This window comes from Myotis davidii, unplaced genomic scaffold (assembly GCF_000327345.1).
Source record: "Myotis davidii unplaced genomic scaffold, ASM32734v1 scaffold425, whole genome shotgun sequence".
NCBI lineage: Eukaryota > Metazoa > Chordata > Mammalia > Chiroptera > Vespertilionidae > Myotis > Myotis davidii.
The window spans coordinates 3492694-3509999 of record NW_006296413.1 but is presented as its reverse complement, the minus strand read 5'-3'; the positions used below and the strand labels follow the sequence as shown (position 1 = coordinate 3509999).

The following is a 17306-nucleotide window of genomic DNA, read 5'->3' as shown; positions in this document are numbered from 1 at the left end:
GGGTCGCAGGTGTTACAGATCCTGCGCCAGGGGGTGTGGGCCTCGCTCACCGGCGGTTGGTTCTTCGACCCGCACCAGAGCACCTTCTCCAACTGCTTCCACCTCTACGTCTGGATCTTCCTGCTCACCTTCCCCTTCCTGCTGTACATGGTGAGACACGGCCACCGCCGACCTGTAACTCCCGCGGCGAAAGTGAAGGCGGATGTCGCGGAGGGTTGGCAGCCCGGCAGGGGTCCGGGGCGGCGCCCTGGGTGCCAGAGGGGAATCTCCGCAGAGTTTGGGGCGCGTGGAGAAGCAGTCACAGCCTCCCTTTGCTGGGCTGGTGACCTTGAGCACCTCGTGTAATTTCCTGAGTTAGGAGACAGGGCCCCGGCAAGGCATTTTCACTAGTTTCACTGAGGGATGGCGATGCCTCCTGCGAATGGGTGAGTCCGAGCGTCCGGCGCGGCTAGGGCTATTGACTCGCTCTTGCTGACATCTCCAGGTCCTGCCCCCCAGCTTGATGGTGGCCGGTGTGTACTGCCTTGTGGTGGCTGTCATCTTCACTACCATCAAGACTGTGAACTACCGGCTGCATGCCATGTTCGACCAGGGCGAGATTGTGGAGAAGCGCACCTCGACCCTGGGGGAGCCGGAGGAGGAGCCTGCCCAGGGGGACAGCAATCTGCTCAGGTGGGCGGGGCAGGGCGGGGCTCGGTTGGGGATGGAAGGCTTCTTGGTGCCTGGGCCTGAGCATTGGAGGGCGGAGGAGGGGCCTAGGGAACACTGGCTCCATGAGCTGTCAGTCCTGGTTCTGTGGTTGGCCCTGGAATTGTGAAGGAATGCTTGAGAAGTGAGAAGTGATGGGGAAGGCAGAGGAAGTACTATGTAAAGAGGGTAGGTTAGCTCACAGCTGATGCTCTTTTCCGCTTTCAGGGACCCTGGAGTGGAGATGACAGTGTTTCGGAAAGTGAGTTCCACCCCCCCAGTACGTTGTAGCTCCCAGCATTCCGTGTTTGGCTTCAACCAGGTCTCGGTGAGTGATCCCAGCCTTCAGCCTCTCCTACTCCTCTCCTGGGAGCCCTCCCCACCATGGGTAGGTCCTGGGCTCACTTCCTGTCCTGTCTGCTCCTTCACATCTTTCTCCATCTGCTCAGGAGTTGCTTCCCCGGATGGAGGACTCCGGGCCCCTCAGAGGTAGGTGGCTGCTGCTCAGGGCTGAAGGTGGTGGTGTGGAACGGGGTGGCGGGCAGCTGCCCTGGGGTCCTCCTGATGCCTTTGGGGCCATGGTTGCAGACATCAAGGAGCTGGTGCGGGAGCAGGGCAGCAACAACGTGATCGTGACCTCAGCCGATCGAGAGATGCTAAAGTTAAGCTCACAGGAGAAACTGAGTGAGTGGGCTTACTGTGGCAGGGGCTTGGGGAAGACTGTCTTGTCTTAGAGTCACGCCAACTTGGCTTCCCTGGTGCTTTCTTTGTTCTGGATGGGGCCTTCTCAGGGTCCTACCCCAGCTGGGCTCTCAGAGGAAGCACGGGCCATAGATCCCTGAGCCACATGTTCCTTTTGCAATGCGTCCGTCACTCACCTGCCTTCCTTTCTTTTGACAGTTGGAGACCTTCCCCAGACGCCCCTGGGCGCTGCCCCAGACCCCTCTCTCCCCAGCACGGACTCTTCCGACCGCTCTCCCCTGGCTGGAGATGGAGTCCCCTGGAGTGGGAGCAGCCTTGCTGACACTCCTATGAGTCCCCTACTGAAGGGGAGCCTCAGCCAGGAGCTGAGCAAGAGCTTCCTGACCCTGTCTCGGCCTGACCGGGCCCTGGTGAGGACCAGCAGTCGCCGGGAACAACGCCGGGGAGTAGGTGGCTACCAGCCCCTGGACCGGCGGGGCTCAGGGGAGCCCCTGCCCCAGAAAGCTGGCTCCTCAGATTCCTGCTTTAGTGGCACCGACAGGGAGACATTGAGCAGCTTCAAGAGTGAGAAGACCAACTCAACCCACCTGGACAGCCCCCCTGGTGGGCAAGCCCCTGAGGGCAGCGACACAGACCCACCCTCTGAAGCTGAGCTGCCAGCCTCACCAGATGCTGGAGTCCCCTCAGATGACACACTGCGTTCTTTTGACACAGTCATAGGAGCAGGGACACCACCAGGCCCAGCTGAGCCGCTCCTGGTTGTGCGGCCCAAGGACTTGGCCCTGCTTCGGCCTAGCAAACGGCGGCCACCCGTGCGCAGACACTCCCCACCTGGCCATGCCCCTCGGAGGCCCCTGCTGGAAGGTGGGGGCTTCTTTGAAGATGAAGACACCAGCGAGGGCAGTGAGCTGAGCCCGGCCTCCAGTCTCAGATCTCAGCGCCGCTATAGTACCGACAGCTCCTCTTCGTCCTGCTATTCCCCAGAGAGCTCCCGGGGCGCGGCAGGGGGTCCTCGGAAGCGACGGGCCCCTCATGGGGCTGAGGAAGGGACTGCTGTGCCCCCTAAGCGGCCCTATGGGACTCAGCGGACGCCTAGTACTGCCAGCGCCAAAACACATGCCCGTGTGCTGAGCATGGATGGGGCGGGGGGTGATGTCTTGAGGGCCCCCCTGGCTGGCTCCAAGGCTGAGCTGGAGGCCCAGGCAGGGGTGGAGCTGGCTGCTGGGGAGCCCACTGTGCTGGCTGCTGAGGCCCACCGGGGACCTGCTGCCAACCAACCTGGTTGGCGGGGGGAGCTGCAGGAGGAAGGTGCTGTTGGCGGAGGTAAGTGCCAGCTCCAGGGCTGGGTGGGTGCTGAGCTGGCTAGAGGCTTGGGTTCGGCAAGGGGCAGGTGGGAGTCTCGGGCCTGGCCAGGCAGCTCAGCCTGTCTCAGGCAGCAGATGGACGTGAACTCAGCGCCTGAGTGACATTGTCTGCCAAGTCCCTCAGGTAAGCAGGGCTGCAGCCATGGGAAGACAGGCAGAGACCTCGGGCACCTTGCCCTCGGTGCTGCAGCTCGTACCTGAAACCTCTGCCCCTGAGGACTCTCAGTCACATCCGTCATCCTGGATCACCAGTGGGGCAGGGCAGATCATACTGTCCTTACTCTGAGATGTAGAAACTGGCATGAGTGGTTGGTGACCTCACTGGGCTCTACAGCCAGGGCATGGTTGGACTAGACCTGAACTTATCTCCAGGCAGGAGCGCCTGCCCCCCGCACCCCCCTCCAGCTCTGTCCAAGCCACTGTCACTTATACTCGGGCTCTCTCTCTGGGCAGCAGCCGAGGAGACGGGAAAGCGGGACCACTCGAGCAATGTGAGGCGGACCCAGGCCATCCGGAGGCGCCACAACGCAGGCAGTAACCCCACTCCTCCAGCATCTGTCATGGGCTCGCCCCCTAGGTGAGCTCCTGCCACCGGTCCGAGGGCGGCGGGCCAGGGGCCAGCTGGCTCTAGGGGGTGCTGACCCCCGACTGACCCTCCCCAGCAGCCTGCACGAAGCTCAGCGGGGCCGGGCTTCCTCCCACTCGCGGGCCCTGACGCTGCCCTCCGCCCTGCACTTCGCTTCCTCGTTGCTGCTCACTCGCGCTGGCGCCAACGTGCACGAGGCCTGCACCTTTGATGACACCTCGGAGGGGGCTGTGCACTACTTTTACGATGAGAGCGGTGAGCCCCTCCCCGAGTCCTGAGAACCCCGTAGGCCCAGCCTCTGACTCCAGCCAGCCCAGTGCCCCCTCTCCTGCTGGGGGTCTTGGTCAGCCCAGCAGCAGTGCTCGCCGTCAGGCACATCCTCCGTCTGGCCCTCTGGCGAGCGCCTTACCTGCATGGCCACCTGCAGCCTCTCTGGGGTGTGGATGGTCTCGTTATACCCGGTCTGCTGACGAGGAAACTGAGGCACAGCCCGAAGTCAGAGGCTAAGTCAGTGGTAGAACGGGATCCACACCCGGGTGCCTGAGTGCAAGGCCCAGGAGAGGCCCTCCCTTCTCCTGCTCTTGTCCTCGGGGGCTGGGTAGGGGACATAGCACAGAGTTCTCTCGAAGGCCTTGGTGCCCACGTGGGTCGGGCCTTGATGCTCCTGTCTGTGACATGTTGCCAAATGTCCCACACCCTGCTCCAGGCGTGCGGCGTTCCTACACCTTCGGGCTGGCTGGAGGCGGCTACGAAAACCCCGTAGGGCAGCAGGGGGAGCAGGCAGCCAATGGGACCTGGTGAGACTCCCCACTGAGCTCTCCTGGGCCCGCAGCTGGTGGGCGGCCCTTTCTGGGAAGTTTTCTCTCCAGGGCTGAACTGGAGGCCCAGGTGGGCGGGGAGGTGGCTCTGCGTGTCTCCCGTGTCTCCGATTACTGGGTTGGGGAGGGAAGGGGCAGTTCAGAACCTTAGGTGGGGGCAGTGAAGGGCAGGCCTACAAGGATCTCTTGGGTCCCTGGCTCCATGAGACTGCTACGCAGGAGGCTTCCAGGGTCTTCCAGGAACTCAGGGCCACCTGCCCCCTCTGGAACCCCTATTCTGTTCTTTTTCTGATATGAGGAGCCCCTCCAGTTATGGCCTGGTGTTGGCCTCAACCCCGCCCTGTGCCCATGGCCCTGACCCACGTGGCTGTGGTTTCCACAGGGACCGCCACTCACATTCCTCCAGCTTCCACTCGGCTGATGTCCCTGAGGTGGCTGGTGGCCTGAACCTGCTGCAGCCGAGGCCCGTGGTTCTGCAGGGCATGCAGGTGCGCCGAGTGCCCCTGGAGATCCCGGAGGTGAGGACCTGTAGGAGGGGGCAATGGGGTGGGGGAGACACCAAGCCCTCCCCCAGCCACCAGGAGGGACAGGCGGCAGAGTGAGGGCTCCAGGGGCCTTACGGTGTCTGTTCTGGCCTTTGATGGCTGGCACGGTGCCTGGATCTGAATGGTTCAGGGCGTTGCTTATTTAGCAAATGCAGCTGGAGTATCTTCTTCTTCTTCTTTTTTTTTTAAAATATATTTTTACTGATTTCAGAGAGGAAAGGAGAGAGGAAGAGAGAGAGAAACACCAATGATGAGAGAGAATCATTGATTGGCTACCTCCTGCATGCCCCACACTGGGGATTGAGCCCACAACCCAGGCATATGCCCCGACCGGGAATCGAACCATGACCTCCTGGTTCATAGGTTGATGCTCAACCACTGAGCCACGCCAGCTGGGCATGGAGTATCTTCTTAATCCTGGAGGGACCCGTAGTCAGTGGAGATGACGGGCGTTAGCAGTGATACCTGCAGAAGGGGCAGGTTAACTTACTTACTAGGCCAGTGGTCGGCAAACTGTAGCTCACGAGCCACATGCGGCTCTTTGGCCCCTTGAGTGTGGCTCTTCCACAAAATACTGACTTCTGGGCATGGGCCACGAAGTTTTAATTGCACCGTACATGCGCGCCCGCATATGGTATTTTGTGGAAGAGCTACACTCAAGGGGCCAAAGAGCCACATGTGGCTCGCAAGCCGCATTTGCCGACCACTGTACTAGACGATAACTGCTGCTCCCTGCCTGGGCACCTGCCGTGTGCGAGAGCTTGGGGACACTGCTCCTGCTTGTCATCGCGGCAGTGACAGTGCTCTCTTCTGCTGAAAGTGTCCTGATTTGGACAATAATTTGCAGGGTCGGCTTAGTACCGGAAGTGCTAAGCATGCGTGGAACAGAGATTCAGAGTGTAAAGAGTAGTGATAAAAAGAGCATCTAGCACCCGGGGCCACAGGTAGACCATGGGCATCGCGCAGAAGCCCCAGGTGCCTCTACCTGATGCACAGGTTCTCCTTAACTTTCATATGTGGTAGCAGCGTTGTCCTTGCACAGCTGACAGCTCCAAAGGCGGCTGCGTGTCTTTGTCTCTCCGTTACATCCCCGGGGCCAGCACAGAGCCAGGCCCAAGCTTGGGTCCTATCAGTACTTGTTGAACGAAGAACACAAGAAGTCAAAGAGGTTATAGCAGTGACATTGGCACCAGGTCTGTCCGTGGCCAGTGTTCTGTGTGTGCCAGGGTGGGCTGGTCAGAGTGACCCCGATGGCTCAGCATTTACACTGAGTCCTGAGGGACAAGGTGAATGTCAGTGAGCCCAGGAAGGGGCAGGAGATGCTGCCCGAGGGGAGAAGACAGGCAGATACAGGAGCTGGTCCCGGGCAGGCAGTGAGCCACGTACAGGGAACCTGGAGCAATGAGGAGGCCCTCGCAATGGAGAGTCGGGGCAGACCACGGGGCTGCTGGAAGGTGGGGACTTTCTGTGCTGGGGGAAATGGTCGACCAGTACAGTGTGCCCAGGGGGGGTGGAAGGGTGATAGACCATGTAGAGGGCGAGGGGCTGATGGCCGCGGCTGTGGGGACTGCAGTTTGACCTGCTGGACCAGGACTCCCTGCACGAATCCCAGGAGCAGACACTGATGGAGGAGGCACCGCCCCGAGCCCAGCACAGCTATAAGTACTGGCTTTTTCCCGGCCACTGGACGTCTGTGCGCTACGAGCGTCTCGCCCTGCTGGCCCTGCTGGACCGGTGAGTGCCCGCCGTGTTAGCCCCAGTCCCTTCCAGACCCTGTGAACGTGTGGAGGCTATCATGGCATCCGAGAACCTGACTGCTGGGGTCACTGAGGGTGCCCCGAAGATGAGTCTGCAGTGGGGTTTCTTTAGGTTCCTCTGGGGCACACAGGGATGGCCAAGTGGGTGATGCCCTCTCCCAAAGCTCTGCTCAAAACAAACTGTTCCTGTTTAGCCTATTATTCTATTTGTTTTTGTGGTATATTTGGGTAAATTGAGTCCGATTGCCTAAAAAAGCTGACAGACTATTTGTCACCCCATTTCTCAGCGGAAACTGAGGCCCAGAAAGTCAGAGCAGTCAGATGTCCTTTGCTGTCCGTGTGGACAATTTCGGCCTAGCACCCACGTCCTGTTTTCCTGTGTTCTGGGTTTCCCACGGCTCTGTGACCAGTGTGCGTTGGGCTGCCCGTGTGCCTCGTGTGGCATGCCTGAGCTGGAGATGGCAGGTCCCACGAGTGGTGGCACCTGGAGTCCTCAGTCTCTAGAGGGGGCACAGATTGGGACACAAGGTGGCCACAGGGTGGCTTCCTGGAGCAGGTGCAACCTGGCCATGCCCCTGAGGTCAGAGGTCAGAGGATGAGGACTGGCATGGGCACAGGCCCAGACAGGGGCCTGTGTGGTCAGGTTCTGCCCCCGCTCCTGTTGCCCCATTAGTGCTGAGGAGGTTGTGTGACCTGACCCGCTGTCTCCCCAGGACTCGGGGGCTGCTGGAGAACATCCTGGGCGTCGGCCTGAGCAGCCTGGTCGCCTTCCTGGGCTACCTGCTGCTGCTAAAGGGCTTCTTCACCGACATCTGGGTCTTCCAGTTCTGCCTGGTCATCGCCTCCTGCCAGTACTCCCTGCTGAAGGTCAGGCCCGGCTCCTTCCCCGCTTCCTTCCCATGACCTGTCTCGAGGGAGGTGAGCTAGCTGGAAGGCAAGATGCCTAAACCCCCTGTAGCCAGCCCCCATCTTACAAATGGGAGAACCGGGGCTCAGTACGGTTTAGGGTCCTTCCCTGGTCACTCATAACAGCCCAGTGGTAGAACTCAGCAGCTCCCGGGGCCTCTGTCCCCCCGAGGGTGCTGGCTCTCGATGCAACGTAGCTCCCATCTCTTCCAGAGTGTCCAGCCTGATGCGGCGTCCCCCATGCACGTAAGTCCTGGCGGAGCAGCCCCTGTGCCCGGAGGCCGGCCCTGGGCGGGGCTGAGACCAGGTGGGGAGGGTGCGGCTAGCCCCAGGTCCTCCGTCCTTCTTCCCCTCCCCTGCCAGGCTTTCTGTCTTTGGTCCAGGGCCAGGCCTGGGGCACCTGAGTGTGCATGTGCATGTGTGATGTGAGCACATGCGTGCAGGGTGGTCAGTGGGGGAGGCCCAGCTCCTCACAGGCCCACTTCCCAGGGCCACAACTGGGTGATCGCGTACAGCCGGCCTGTCTACTTCTGCATCTGCTGTCTGCTCATCTGGCTGCTGGATGCCCTGGGCTCGGCTCAGCCCTTCCCGCCCGTCTCCCTCTACGGCCTCACGCTCTTCTCCGCCTCCTTCTTCTTCTGTGCCCGTGACGTGGCCACTGGTGAGACTGGGCAAGGCTGCAATGGCCCGGGGAGCAAGGCCTAAAGGGTGGACCTAGGGCCAGCCTACAGGCTGACTGGTCCTCACTTCCCCTCCTATCAGTGTTTACCTTGTGCTTCCCATTCGTCTTTCTCCTGGGCCTCCTGCCCCAAGTCAACACCTGCCTCATGTACCTGCTGGAACAGATAGACATGCACGGCTTTGGGGGCACAGGTATGGTGCCTACAGGTGGCTTGGAGGTTGGGGGGCAGGGTGGGGCCCAGGAGCGTACCATGGATTCGAAGAGCCTGTCTGTCCCCTCCCCTCCCCTCCTCTCCCTTCTCTTCCCCAAGCAAGTGGTTTAAACCCAAAAATGCCAGAAGCTCTGGAGGCCTCTCAGGGCTGGGGGAACAGAACAGGGGCTAGAGACGGGGTTCCAGGGAGGTTAGCCTCTGGGGCAGCGGGGTGAGGGTGAGGTGGGGTGCCAGCAGGTAGGAGTCGGGCTTTAGCTGCTGTTTCTTACCTCGCAGCCGCCACCAGCCCACTCACTGCAGTCTTCAGCCTCTCCCGCAGCCTGCTGGCGGCTGCCCTGCTCTACGGCTTCTGCCTCGGGGCCATCAAGGTAGCGGTGACTGTGGGGTGGAGGGCACGCTGAGGCCCAGGGTGTTGTCGGGACAGGGCTGTGTATTGGGCTTAGCTCAGCAATGGCTTCTCCCATGGGGGTGGCATCCCCTTCTCCCTCCTCACCTCCTCTCCCTTCCCCTGACCAGCATGCGTTCTCTCCCCAGACTCCTTGGCCAGAGCAGCACGTCCCAGTCCTCTTCTCCGTCTTCTGTGGCCTCCTGGTGGCACTGTCCTACCACCTGAGCCGACAGAGCAGTGACCCCACCGTGCTCTGGTGGGTGCCTGCATGTGCCAGTCTGTGTGCACACACGTGTGTTTGTATGTGTGTCTTTGCATGGCAAGGGTTGGGGGGGGTCTGGGTCTGTGCATGTGCCTGTCACTGACTGACCTTGGGGCCTGTGGGAGGAGGGGGCTCTCTCCAGACCTGGGTACCTGATTCTTCTCACCCCCCAGGTCTCTGATCCGAAGCAAGCTCTTCCCTGAGCTGGAGGAGCGGAGCTTGGAGACAGCCCGGGCCGAGCCCCCAGACCCACTGCCAGACAAGATGCGCCAGTCCGTGGTGAGGGGCCCGCGTGTGGGGCTCTAGTATTGGGGTGGGGGCTGAGCGAGGGTGTTGTCAGCCACTGGGTGGCGGGCACCCAAGCTGGTTTTCCTGGCCCTGCAGCGCGAGGTCCTGCACTCTGACCTGGTGATGTGTGTGGTGATCGCCGTGCTCACCTTTGCCATCAGCGCCAGCACCGTCTTCATTGCCCTGAAGGTTTGTGTGGCCAGGCCGCCCGCTTCCCCCTTGGTTCTTGCAGGAGCCTGCGTGACCTGAGGGCCCTGAGCAGCGGGGGCCTGACGTCCCCTCGGCCCCTGCCCAGCCTGTGCCCAGGCCCCCTGTGCCCCTCGCCTCACTCCCCTTGGCTGAGCCTCTGGCCTCTCTCTCTCGCAGTCAGTGCTGGGGTTCGTGTTGTATGCACTGGCCGGGGCCGTGGGCTTCTTCACACATTACCTGCTGCCACAACTCCGCAAACAGCTGCCCTGGTTCTGCCTGTCGCAGCCTGTGCTGAAGCCGCTGGAGTACAGCCAGTACGAAGTGCGCGGTGAGTGCCCGCCTTTGTGCTGGGACCCCTCCACCCCACCCACCTGCCCTGACTTCCTGGCTGGTCACAGTGTGGTCCTCTCGGCTTAGCGGGCCAGCAGGGGGCAGCCTCCTCCTGGGCTGCCCCGTCTGCTTCACTGCCCTCTGTGCCCTCTGTGCCCTCTCCTGCCCGCTTGGCTCCTGCTTTGCTCTCACCCTGCCTGCTCTTCCCTTTTCGCTCACCCTGCGTTCTCCAAGGAGATGGAAGAATTCCAGGGCCTTAAAGAGACCTCTTGTCCAGAATTACCACCTGGTTACCCGTGGACTAAGTCTGCCTGGTGCACATTTTCACTTGGGCGGTGCAACAAACTCACTGGAGCCTGTATTGAACGTCTGGATTTGTTATACGGAGGCCCACGTGCCTTGTTTTTATAAAACGATGGAAGATCTAGCCCTGGGCCAGCATTTCCATGTGGCTGTAATGAGCTCGAGCAAGTGGCAGTGGCCCCTTCAGAAGGGCCCTGGAGCTCAGGGTCACTGTGTTGGGCCTCACCCACCTGCTTGGCTGCAGCAGGCCTCTGGGAAGCCCTGGCCAGGCCTTAGAGCACCTTCCCGAAGCCACTGAACGCGCCCTGCCCAGGCCTCCTCACCCCTATCTGAGTGCAGAGACCACGGCCTCCCCCACCAGAGTCTCTAGGGATCCAGAACGCCACGTTCTAGGTCTGCCCTCCCTCAGGTTTCCTCCGAGGGCACACCTGTCCTGGCTCTGCAGCGGGGGGGTGGGTGCTGACAATAGCGCCTTGTGTTGCAGGTGCTGCCCAGGTGATGTGGTTTGAGAAGCTGTACGCCGGTCTGCAGTGTGTGGAGAAGTACCTCATCTACCCCGCCGTGGTGCTCAACGCCCTCACGGTGGATGCCCACACTGTGGTCAGCCACCCGGACAAGTTCTGCCTCTAGTGAGGACCCCCCCTCCTACCACCTACATTCCCGTTGATCCACGGGGAAACTGAGGCCCAGAGAGGAATGAGACCTGCCTCAGTGCCCAGCAAGCTAAAGGGGGACCCTAGCTCCTCACTCGCTTTCCGTTGAGCAGTTGCCTCTTGGAAAGCAGTGTGTCTCCCAAATATGTCTGAAGGGGGTGACCCCACGAGGGCAGAGACTAAGGGTCATTGGCCCAAAAGAGCAGCACAGCCGTGTCCCCTGAGCCCCCGCCAGGCAGCTGACCCAATCCCTGCCCCTCACCCCCAGCTGCCGGGCGCTGCTGATGACCGTGGCTGGGCTGAAGTTGCTGCGCTCTGCCTTCTGCTGTCCACCCCAGCAGTACCTGACCCTGGCCTTCACGGTCCTGCTCTTCCACTTCGACTACCCGCGCCTCTCCCAGGGCTTTCTGCTCGACTACTTCCTCATGTCCCTGCTCTGCAGCAAGGTGAGCCGGTGGCTGCATTGTGGGCTCTGGGCTGTGCAGCAGGAGCAGAACTCCTCTGCCTCAGTGGAGGGTTGCGGGGGTGACTCCCAGGGGCCTGCGCCCCTCTACCTGCTGTCCCACATCAGCCCTGCTGTGGGCCTTCCCAGCAGCTTCTTGAGGGGCAGAGAGGAAGGTGTGGTCTAAAGAGGTTAAGTGACTTGCTTCAGGTCCCCGAGAGAATTGGTCACCAACTAGGATTTGTGTTTCTTATTTATAAATATATGTTTTTATTGATTTTGGAGAGAAAGGGAGAGGGATAGAAAGAGAGTAACATTGACTGGCTGCCTCCTGCACACCCCACACTAGGGATCGAGCCTGCCAACTGGGCGTGTGCCCTGACTGGAAATCGAACCCAAGACCTCTAGGTTCATAGGTCAGCGCTCAGCCAGTGAGCCACGCTGGTTGGGCACCAGCCAGGGTTGGAATCTCGGTCTTTCTCTGAATCGTGATACTTGACCACCTTCCTTGTGAGCAGGAGGTGGGTCTTGGCCTTGTTCTCAGGACGCCCACCTCTGGGCTCTGCCCTTTGCCAGCAGCAGCCCTGGAGCCCAGTTAAGAGCTGAGCTGCAGAAGCCCCTAGGCCAGGGGTGGGCAAACTTTTTGACTCAAGGGCCCAATGGGTTCTTAAACTGGACCAGAGGGCCGGAACAAAAGCATGGATGGAGTGTTTGTGTGAACTAATATAAATTCAAAGTAAACATCATTACATAAAAGGGTACGGTCTTTTTTTTCAATAGCTTTATTCATTTCAAACAGGCTGGATCCGGCCGGCGGGCCATAGTTTGCCCACAGCTGCCCTAGGACCTGGGTGTATATAAACTTCTCTCTCTAGCCCTGGCCGGTTGGCTCAGTGGATAGAGCGTTGGCTTTCAGACTGAAGGGTCCCGGGTTTGATTCCGGGCAGGGGCACATGCCTGGGTTGTCGGCTCGATTCCCAGTCGGGGGTGTGCAGGGGGCAGCTGATCGATGATTCTCTCTCATCATTGATGTTTCTATCTCTCTATTCCTCTCTGAAATCAACAAAAATATATATTTTTAAAAAGAATTAAAACAAAAAATCTTCTCTGCCAGGCTGCAGGACACCCCAGTGGGGGTGGGGTCACAGTGAACAAGGACTGGTCCTGGCTCTGCACTTGTGCCGCAGCGTCGGCCCGAGCCCTTTCTCACTCGCTGGGCATTCTGACCCGGTTTTCCGGCCTGGCCCATGGTAGTGGAGAGCCCGACTGCCTCCTCTGAGGCAGGGCCTGTGACTGGGTCTAGACTTTTGGTGCCATAGTCAAGGCCCAGCCTCATCACTGACCGAGAGACGGCCTGAGCTAGTCCTCCCTGCCCTACGTCCTCTGAGCCTCGGCTCTCCCATCTGTGAAGGGAGCCTGCAATGGAGCTCCTCGAGTGGTTGGACGACTTAAATGCCCCCTCAGCTGGTGGCTAATGGTAGCAAGTGCTTTGAGCCACGTCCAGAGAGAAAGGGCTGGGAGTGAACTTGAGCTGGACTCCCATGTGGGCAGCCAGTGGGGTACCCCAAGGCTCTGAGTGGGCACTTGGTAGACCCCACTCTGTGAGTGACCTCCTGTCTTTGACGTTCTCCCCTCGGACCTGCCAGCTGTGGGACCTGCTGTACAAGCTGCGCTTCGTGCTGACCTACATCGCGCCCTGGCAGATCACCTGGGGCTCGGCTTTCCACGCTTTTGCCCAGCCCTTCGCCGTGCCACGTACCCGGCCTACCGCCCGCTGCCTGGGTGGGGTGTGCAGAGAGGACCATGGCTCAGGATGGGGGTGCACAGGATGGATTGGCAGGGGTTGAGGGGTGGGGAAGGGGGTCCAATGTCCTGGCCACCTCCTTGACTCGTGCCCAGACTCGGCCATGCTGTTCGTCCAGGCCCTGCTCTCAGCGCTCTTCTCCACGCCTCTTAACCCCCTGCTGGGCAGCGCTGTCTTCATCATGTCCTACGCGCGGCCCCTGAAGTTCTGGGAGCGCGACTACAAGTGAGTCACCAGGGAGACGGGATCTGCTTGGAGGGACCCTGGGGGGAGGGGCTGCTGCCTGAGGCATGGAAGGTTCCGGGAGGGAGGCCGGCTGGCCCTGCGGCCGGCCGAGTCCGGGCATAGTGGGCGGCAGGTGGTTGGTCTGATGAGGACAAAACCCAGGCCAGGCCAAGGCCTTGGGCTCACCCCGGGCTTCTGGCTGTGTGGTCCTGGGTGAGTCCCCTCCTGCCCCTGAATCTCAGCCTCCTCCTGAGTAACGGTGCTGTCGGGGCCTCCGCCCGGGCAGGGGTGTGGGCTCAGCGGACGTGAGGCTGGGCCAAGGGGGATTGCCATCCGAGCCGCTTGCTCTGCGCCCACTGTGCTGTCGCTCTCTCTGAACAGCACTAAACGTGTGGATCATTCCAACACCCGCCTGGTCACACAGCTGGACAGGAACCCTGGTGTGTACTCGGCCACTCGGGGGGCTTTCAGGTGGGGTCTCCCGAGGAGGGAGCCTCACTTACTTGTCACTTGTCTGTCTGTCCTGGGACCCAGGCGCTGATGACAACAACCTCAACTCCATCTTCTATGAGCACTTGACACGCTCGCTGCAGCACACGCTGTGTGGGGACCTGGTGCTGGGCCGCTGGGGCAACTACGGCCCCGGCGACTGCTTCGTCCTGGCCTCCGACTACCTCAATGCCCTGGTGCACCTCATCGAGGTTGGCAATGGCCTCGTCACCTTCCAGCTGCGTGGCCTTGAGTTCCGGGGTGAGCTGCTGGGCCTGGCCTGACGCAGGATGCTCTTTCATAGTGTGTGCGGGCTGGAGGCCAGTCCAGCTCTGCCCTGGTTTTCCAGGTGACCTTGAGCAAGGCACTCTTCCTGGGTTTGCCGGTCTGAGCAGTGGGCGGCAGGGTCTCCTTTGGCCGAGCTCTGTCCCTGCCTGGGCTTCGGGGCCGATGTGACTGACCGGACTGCGTGGTGAAGGCTTGGGCCTGGAGCTCTGGGTTCTCCCGCCAGTGCCTTCTGGCCTGCTCCCTGGCCTTGGGCTTGGCCCAGGTTGGGTGCCACACATACCCCTGTGGGTGAACTAGCCTCTTACCCACAGGAGGACGTACACACTGGATGCCTGCTTCAGAAGAGGCCCCTAGCGGCACACGGGGCTCTGAGCACAGCTCATGAACCTGAGCAAAGCCACTTCTCTTTGAGCTTCAGTCTGCCTCTAAACGAGGGACCAGAGCCCTGTGCCCTCCACTCCCACCCCGCTGCGGCCCTTGGAGTCAGGAGAAAGGAGCCCATTCGTTAACTTACTCACCTAGCGTCCCCGTTTGGAGGGTGATGGGTGCCACACCTGCGCACTCACGGGGAGGAGGGGGGCAGAGCGCCGGGGGTCCTCTGAAGGGCACCTCTCCCCACAGGTACGTACTGCCAGCAGCGTGAGGTGGAGGCCATCACCGAGGGCGTGGAGGAGGACGAGGGCTGCTGCTGCTGTGAGCCTGGCCACCTGCCGCGGGTCCTGTCCTTCAACGCTGCCTTCGGGCAGCGCTGGCTGGCCTGGGAGGTGACGGCCAGCAAGTACGTGCTGGAGGGCTACAGCATCAGCGACAACAACGCAGCCTCCATGCTGCAGGTCTTCGACCTCCGCAAGATCCTCATCACCTACTATGTCAAGGTACGGCGGCGGGGGCTGCACAGCGGCGTCCTGCTCACTGGCCGGCAGCACCCCGAGTGCCAGCTTCTGGATTGCTGGGAGCCTGTTTTGCCCAAGGGAAGCAGAGGCCTCCGAGTGCGTGCAGGCTGGACGCCAGTCTCAGCATCCTCAGAAGGCTCGCCTGGGGCAGTAGCATTGAGGGCAGCGGGCAGCACTTACTGTGCCAGGCCCGCCCGCATTCCCAAGGGTTTTCTCTTTTGGTCCTTGGGGGCTGTGCTGGGCCCAGGCTACGGAGATGCCCTCTAGGCCAAAGGTCAGTCAGGAACCAGTCTGCCTGGAGCCCAAAGTGACCCCCTAGCCATCCTGCCCTCCTCACCCATTAGGCTCCTGGTACCCCTTCCTCTTGTTAAGGGGGCAGCCCAGCCCTCTCCAGACTGTCCAACCCCCTTCCCATAGCCAGAGTGATACGGGGCTGCTCCATTCCAGCTGCCATGTACTGGGAGCTCATGAGGCCCCACTCAGCGTGGCTTCCAAAAGCTCCTCTCCATGTGCCCAAACGCTGCTTAGCCACCAGCAGTCTCCTAAGGGGTCCGGTAGTCCTTGACTTTGGGCACAGGATGGCTTTTTTCTGAGGGTAGGTCCTGTGACGGTCACACTTGAGCTGCCTGAAGAGATCTGTGCGCCGGCCCCACTGGCCTGTAGGCAGCCCCACTAACCCAGCCTGACTTTCCCAGGCTTCTGAGATCTGGACCCCATGGCATCATGAGAGTAAAGGTCCTGGGATCCTATCGCACCTCCGTCAGCCCTGCTGTGTAAATTTAGGCAGGCCTGTGGTTTGTCCGAGCCTCAGTTTCCCTCACAAATGGGGCATCTTCCGAAGCAAGCATTTGCCACAGTGCAAGACCCTCCCAGGGACGCTCTGTAAGGAGGGGTGCTTGCTTTCCGCCTTCTCGAGCTCCTCCAGGGCCCACGGGAGAGGAGCAGATTTGCCTGTGTGGCTTCCAGAAGCCGAGGTGGGACAGGGATGGGCGTCCTAGGAAGCAGGCCTGCTCAGTGTCGGGGAGAAGCCCCTTTACCCCAACACGCTCTCCTGCATTAGTGCCCGGCCAGGGCTAAGATACTGCCCCCCGCACTGGCCCAGCCCTGACGCCTGCCGTCTCCTCTCAGAGCATCATCTACTATGTGAGCCGCTCGCCAAAGCTGGAGGCATGGCTGGGCCATGAGGGCATCTCGGCCGCCCTGCGGCCCGTGCGGGCGCCCGGCTATGCGGACTCGGACCCCACCTTCTCCCTGAGCGTGGACGAGGACTACGACCTGCGCCTCTCCGGCCTCTCGCTGCCCTCCTTCTGCGCCGTGCACCTGGAGTGGATCCAGTACTGCGCCTCCCGGCGCAGCCAGGTCCGGACTGCCTTCTCCCTGGTGGCCTCCCCTCACCCTCAGCCTCCCTGGGCCTGGGTCCCAGCCCCGACCCCAACCCAAGTTCCCTGTCCCAGGTCTGAGCTGGGCTCTGGGGATGGGGGTCCTTGTGCCGCAGCCCGTGGATCAGGACTGGAACTCGCCGCTGGTCACTCTGTGCTTTGGCCTGTGTGTGCTGGGCCGCCGGGCCCTGGGGACGGCCTCTCACAGCATGTCTGCCAGGTGAGTGCCCGCGGATCCGGCAGGCCGGTCACTCCCCTCCACCCCTCCGTGAAGAGCTCCAGGCCACCTCTGCTCTTCCTTCGGTGCGGCTCTCTTGTGGGCAAGGCACCCATAGTCGTGACCTTGTCTGTTCCTCACCACCCTGTGAGGGACCTGGGCAGAAACTGACCTCCTTGACCAGATGGGGAAACTGAGGCCCAGCATGAAGATTGGCCTCGGCTTAGCCCGCTGCATGTGGAGCCAGCGCTAAGGAACCTTGGCGCTCACCTCCCGGCTCCTTTTCCAGCCTGGAGCCCTTCCTGTACGGCCTGCACGCCCTGTTCAAGGGGGACTTCCGCATCACCTCCCCGAGAGACGAGTGGGTCTTTGCCGACATGGACCTGCTGCACCGCGTGGTGGCCCCCGGGGTCCGCATGGCCCTCAAGCTTCACCAGGTGGGGAGAGGCGTGCCCGGGCAGAGGGGGCAGGTGGGGGTGAAGCCCCTCGGGGCAGGGCCCCTGACCCCAGCCCTCCGGTCCTCCCACAGGACCACTTCACGTCCCCAGATGAGTATGAGGAGCCGGCCGCCCTGTATGATGCCATCGCAGCCAATGAGGAGCGGCTGGTCATCTCGCATGAGGGCGACCCGGCCTGGCGCAGCGCCATCCTCAGCAACACGCCCTCGCTGCTGGCGCTGCGCCACGTCCTGGATGACGCCTCCGACGAGTACAAGATCATCATGCTCAACCGGCGCCACCTCAGCTTCCGAGTCATCAAGGTGGGGCTAGCCCACCCCCCAACCCGGCCCCTGTCCTGCTGCAGCCCCCTGACCCTTGCATGTGGCCTCCCGCAGGTGAACCGGGAGTGTGTGCGCGGCCTATGGGCCGGGCAGCAGCAGGAGCTGGTGTTCCTGCGC

General features: G+C 61.5%; 1 protein-coding gene across 1 annotated transcript in view; it reads left to right on the top strand.

The window, feature by feature from the left end:
- Positions 1–3: 3 nt before the first annotated feature.
- The window catches only part of PCNX3 (pecanex homolog 3 (Drosophila)), a gene marked incomplete at its 5' end in the record, with an annotated part of 21083 nt that continues 3780 nt past the window's right edge, over positions 4–17306 (top strand). Inside the window, 31 exons of the mRNA XM_015568970.1 lie at positions 4–150; positions 485–672; positions 916–1015; positions 1137–1176; positions 1276–1371; positions 1588–2712; positions 3207–3330; positions 3416–3594; positions 4046–4136; positions 4540–4675; positions 6315–6436; positions 7173–7326; positions 7579–7611; positions 7855–8026; positions 8128–8238; positions 8535–8626; positions 8793–8902; positions 9082–9187; positions 9293–9385; positions 9563–9713; positions 10503–10647; positions 10940–11117; positions 12760–12868; positions 13013–13142; positions 13524–13582; positions 13677–13892; positions 14541–14794; positions 15941–16171; positions 16308–16411; positions 16698–16845; positions 16938–17168. Coding sequence (XP_015424456.1) covers positions 4–150; positions 485–672; positions 916–1015; positions 1137–1176; positions 1276–1371; positions 1588–2712; positions 3207–3330; positions 3416–3594; positions 4046–4136; positions 4540–4675; positions 6315–6436; positions 7173–7326; positions 7579–7611; positions 7855–8026; positions 8128–8238; positions 8535–8626; positions 8793–8902; positions 9082–9187; positions 9293–9385; positions 9563–9713; positions 10503–10647; positions 10940–11117; positions 12760–12868; positions 13013–13142; positions 13524–13582; positions 13677–13892; positions 14541–14794; positions 15941–16171; positions 16308–16411; positions 16698–16845; positions 16938–17168 — 5175 coding nt within the window. The remainder of the gene's footprint in view (positions 151–484; positions 673–915; positions 1016–1136; positions 1177–1275; positions 1372–1587; positions 2713–3206; positions 3331–3415; positions 3595–4045; positions 4137–4539; positions 4676–6314; positions 6437–7172; positions 7327–7578; positions 7612–7854; positions 8027–8127; positions 8239–8534; positions 8627–8792; positions 8903–9081; positions 9188–9292; positions 9386–9562; positions 9714–10502; positions 10648–10939; positions 11118–12759; positions 12869–13012; positions 13143–13523; positions 13583–13676; positions 13893–14540; positions 14795–15940; positions 16172–16307; positions 16412–16697; positions 16846–16937; positions 17169–17306) is intronic.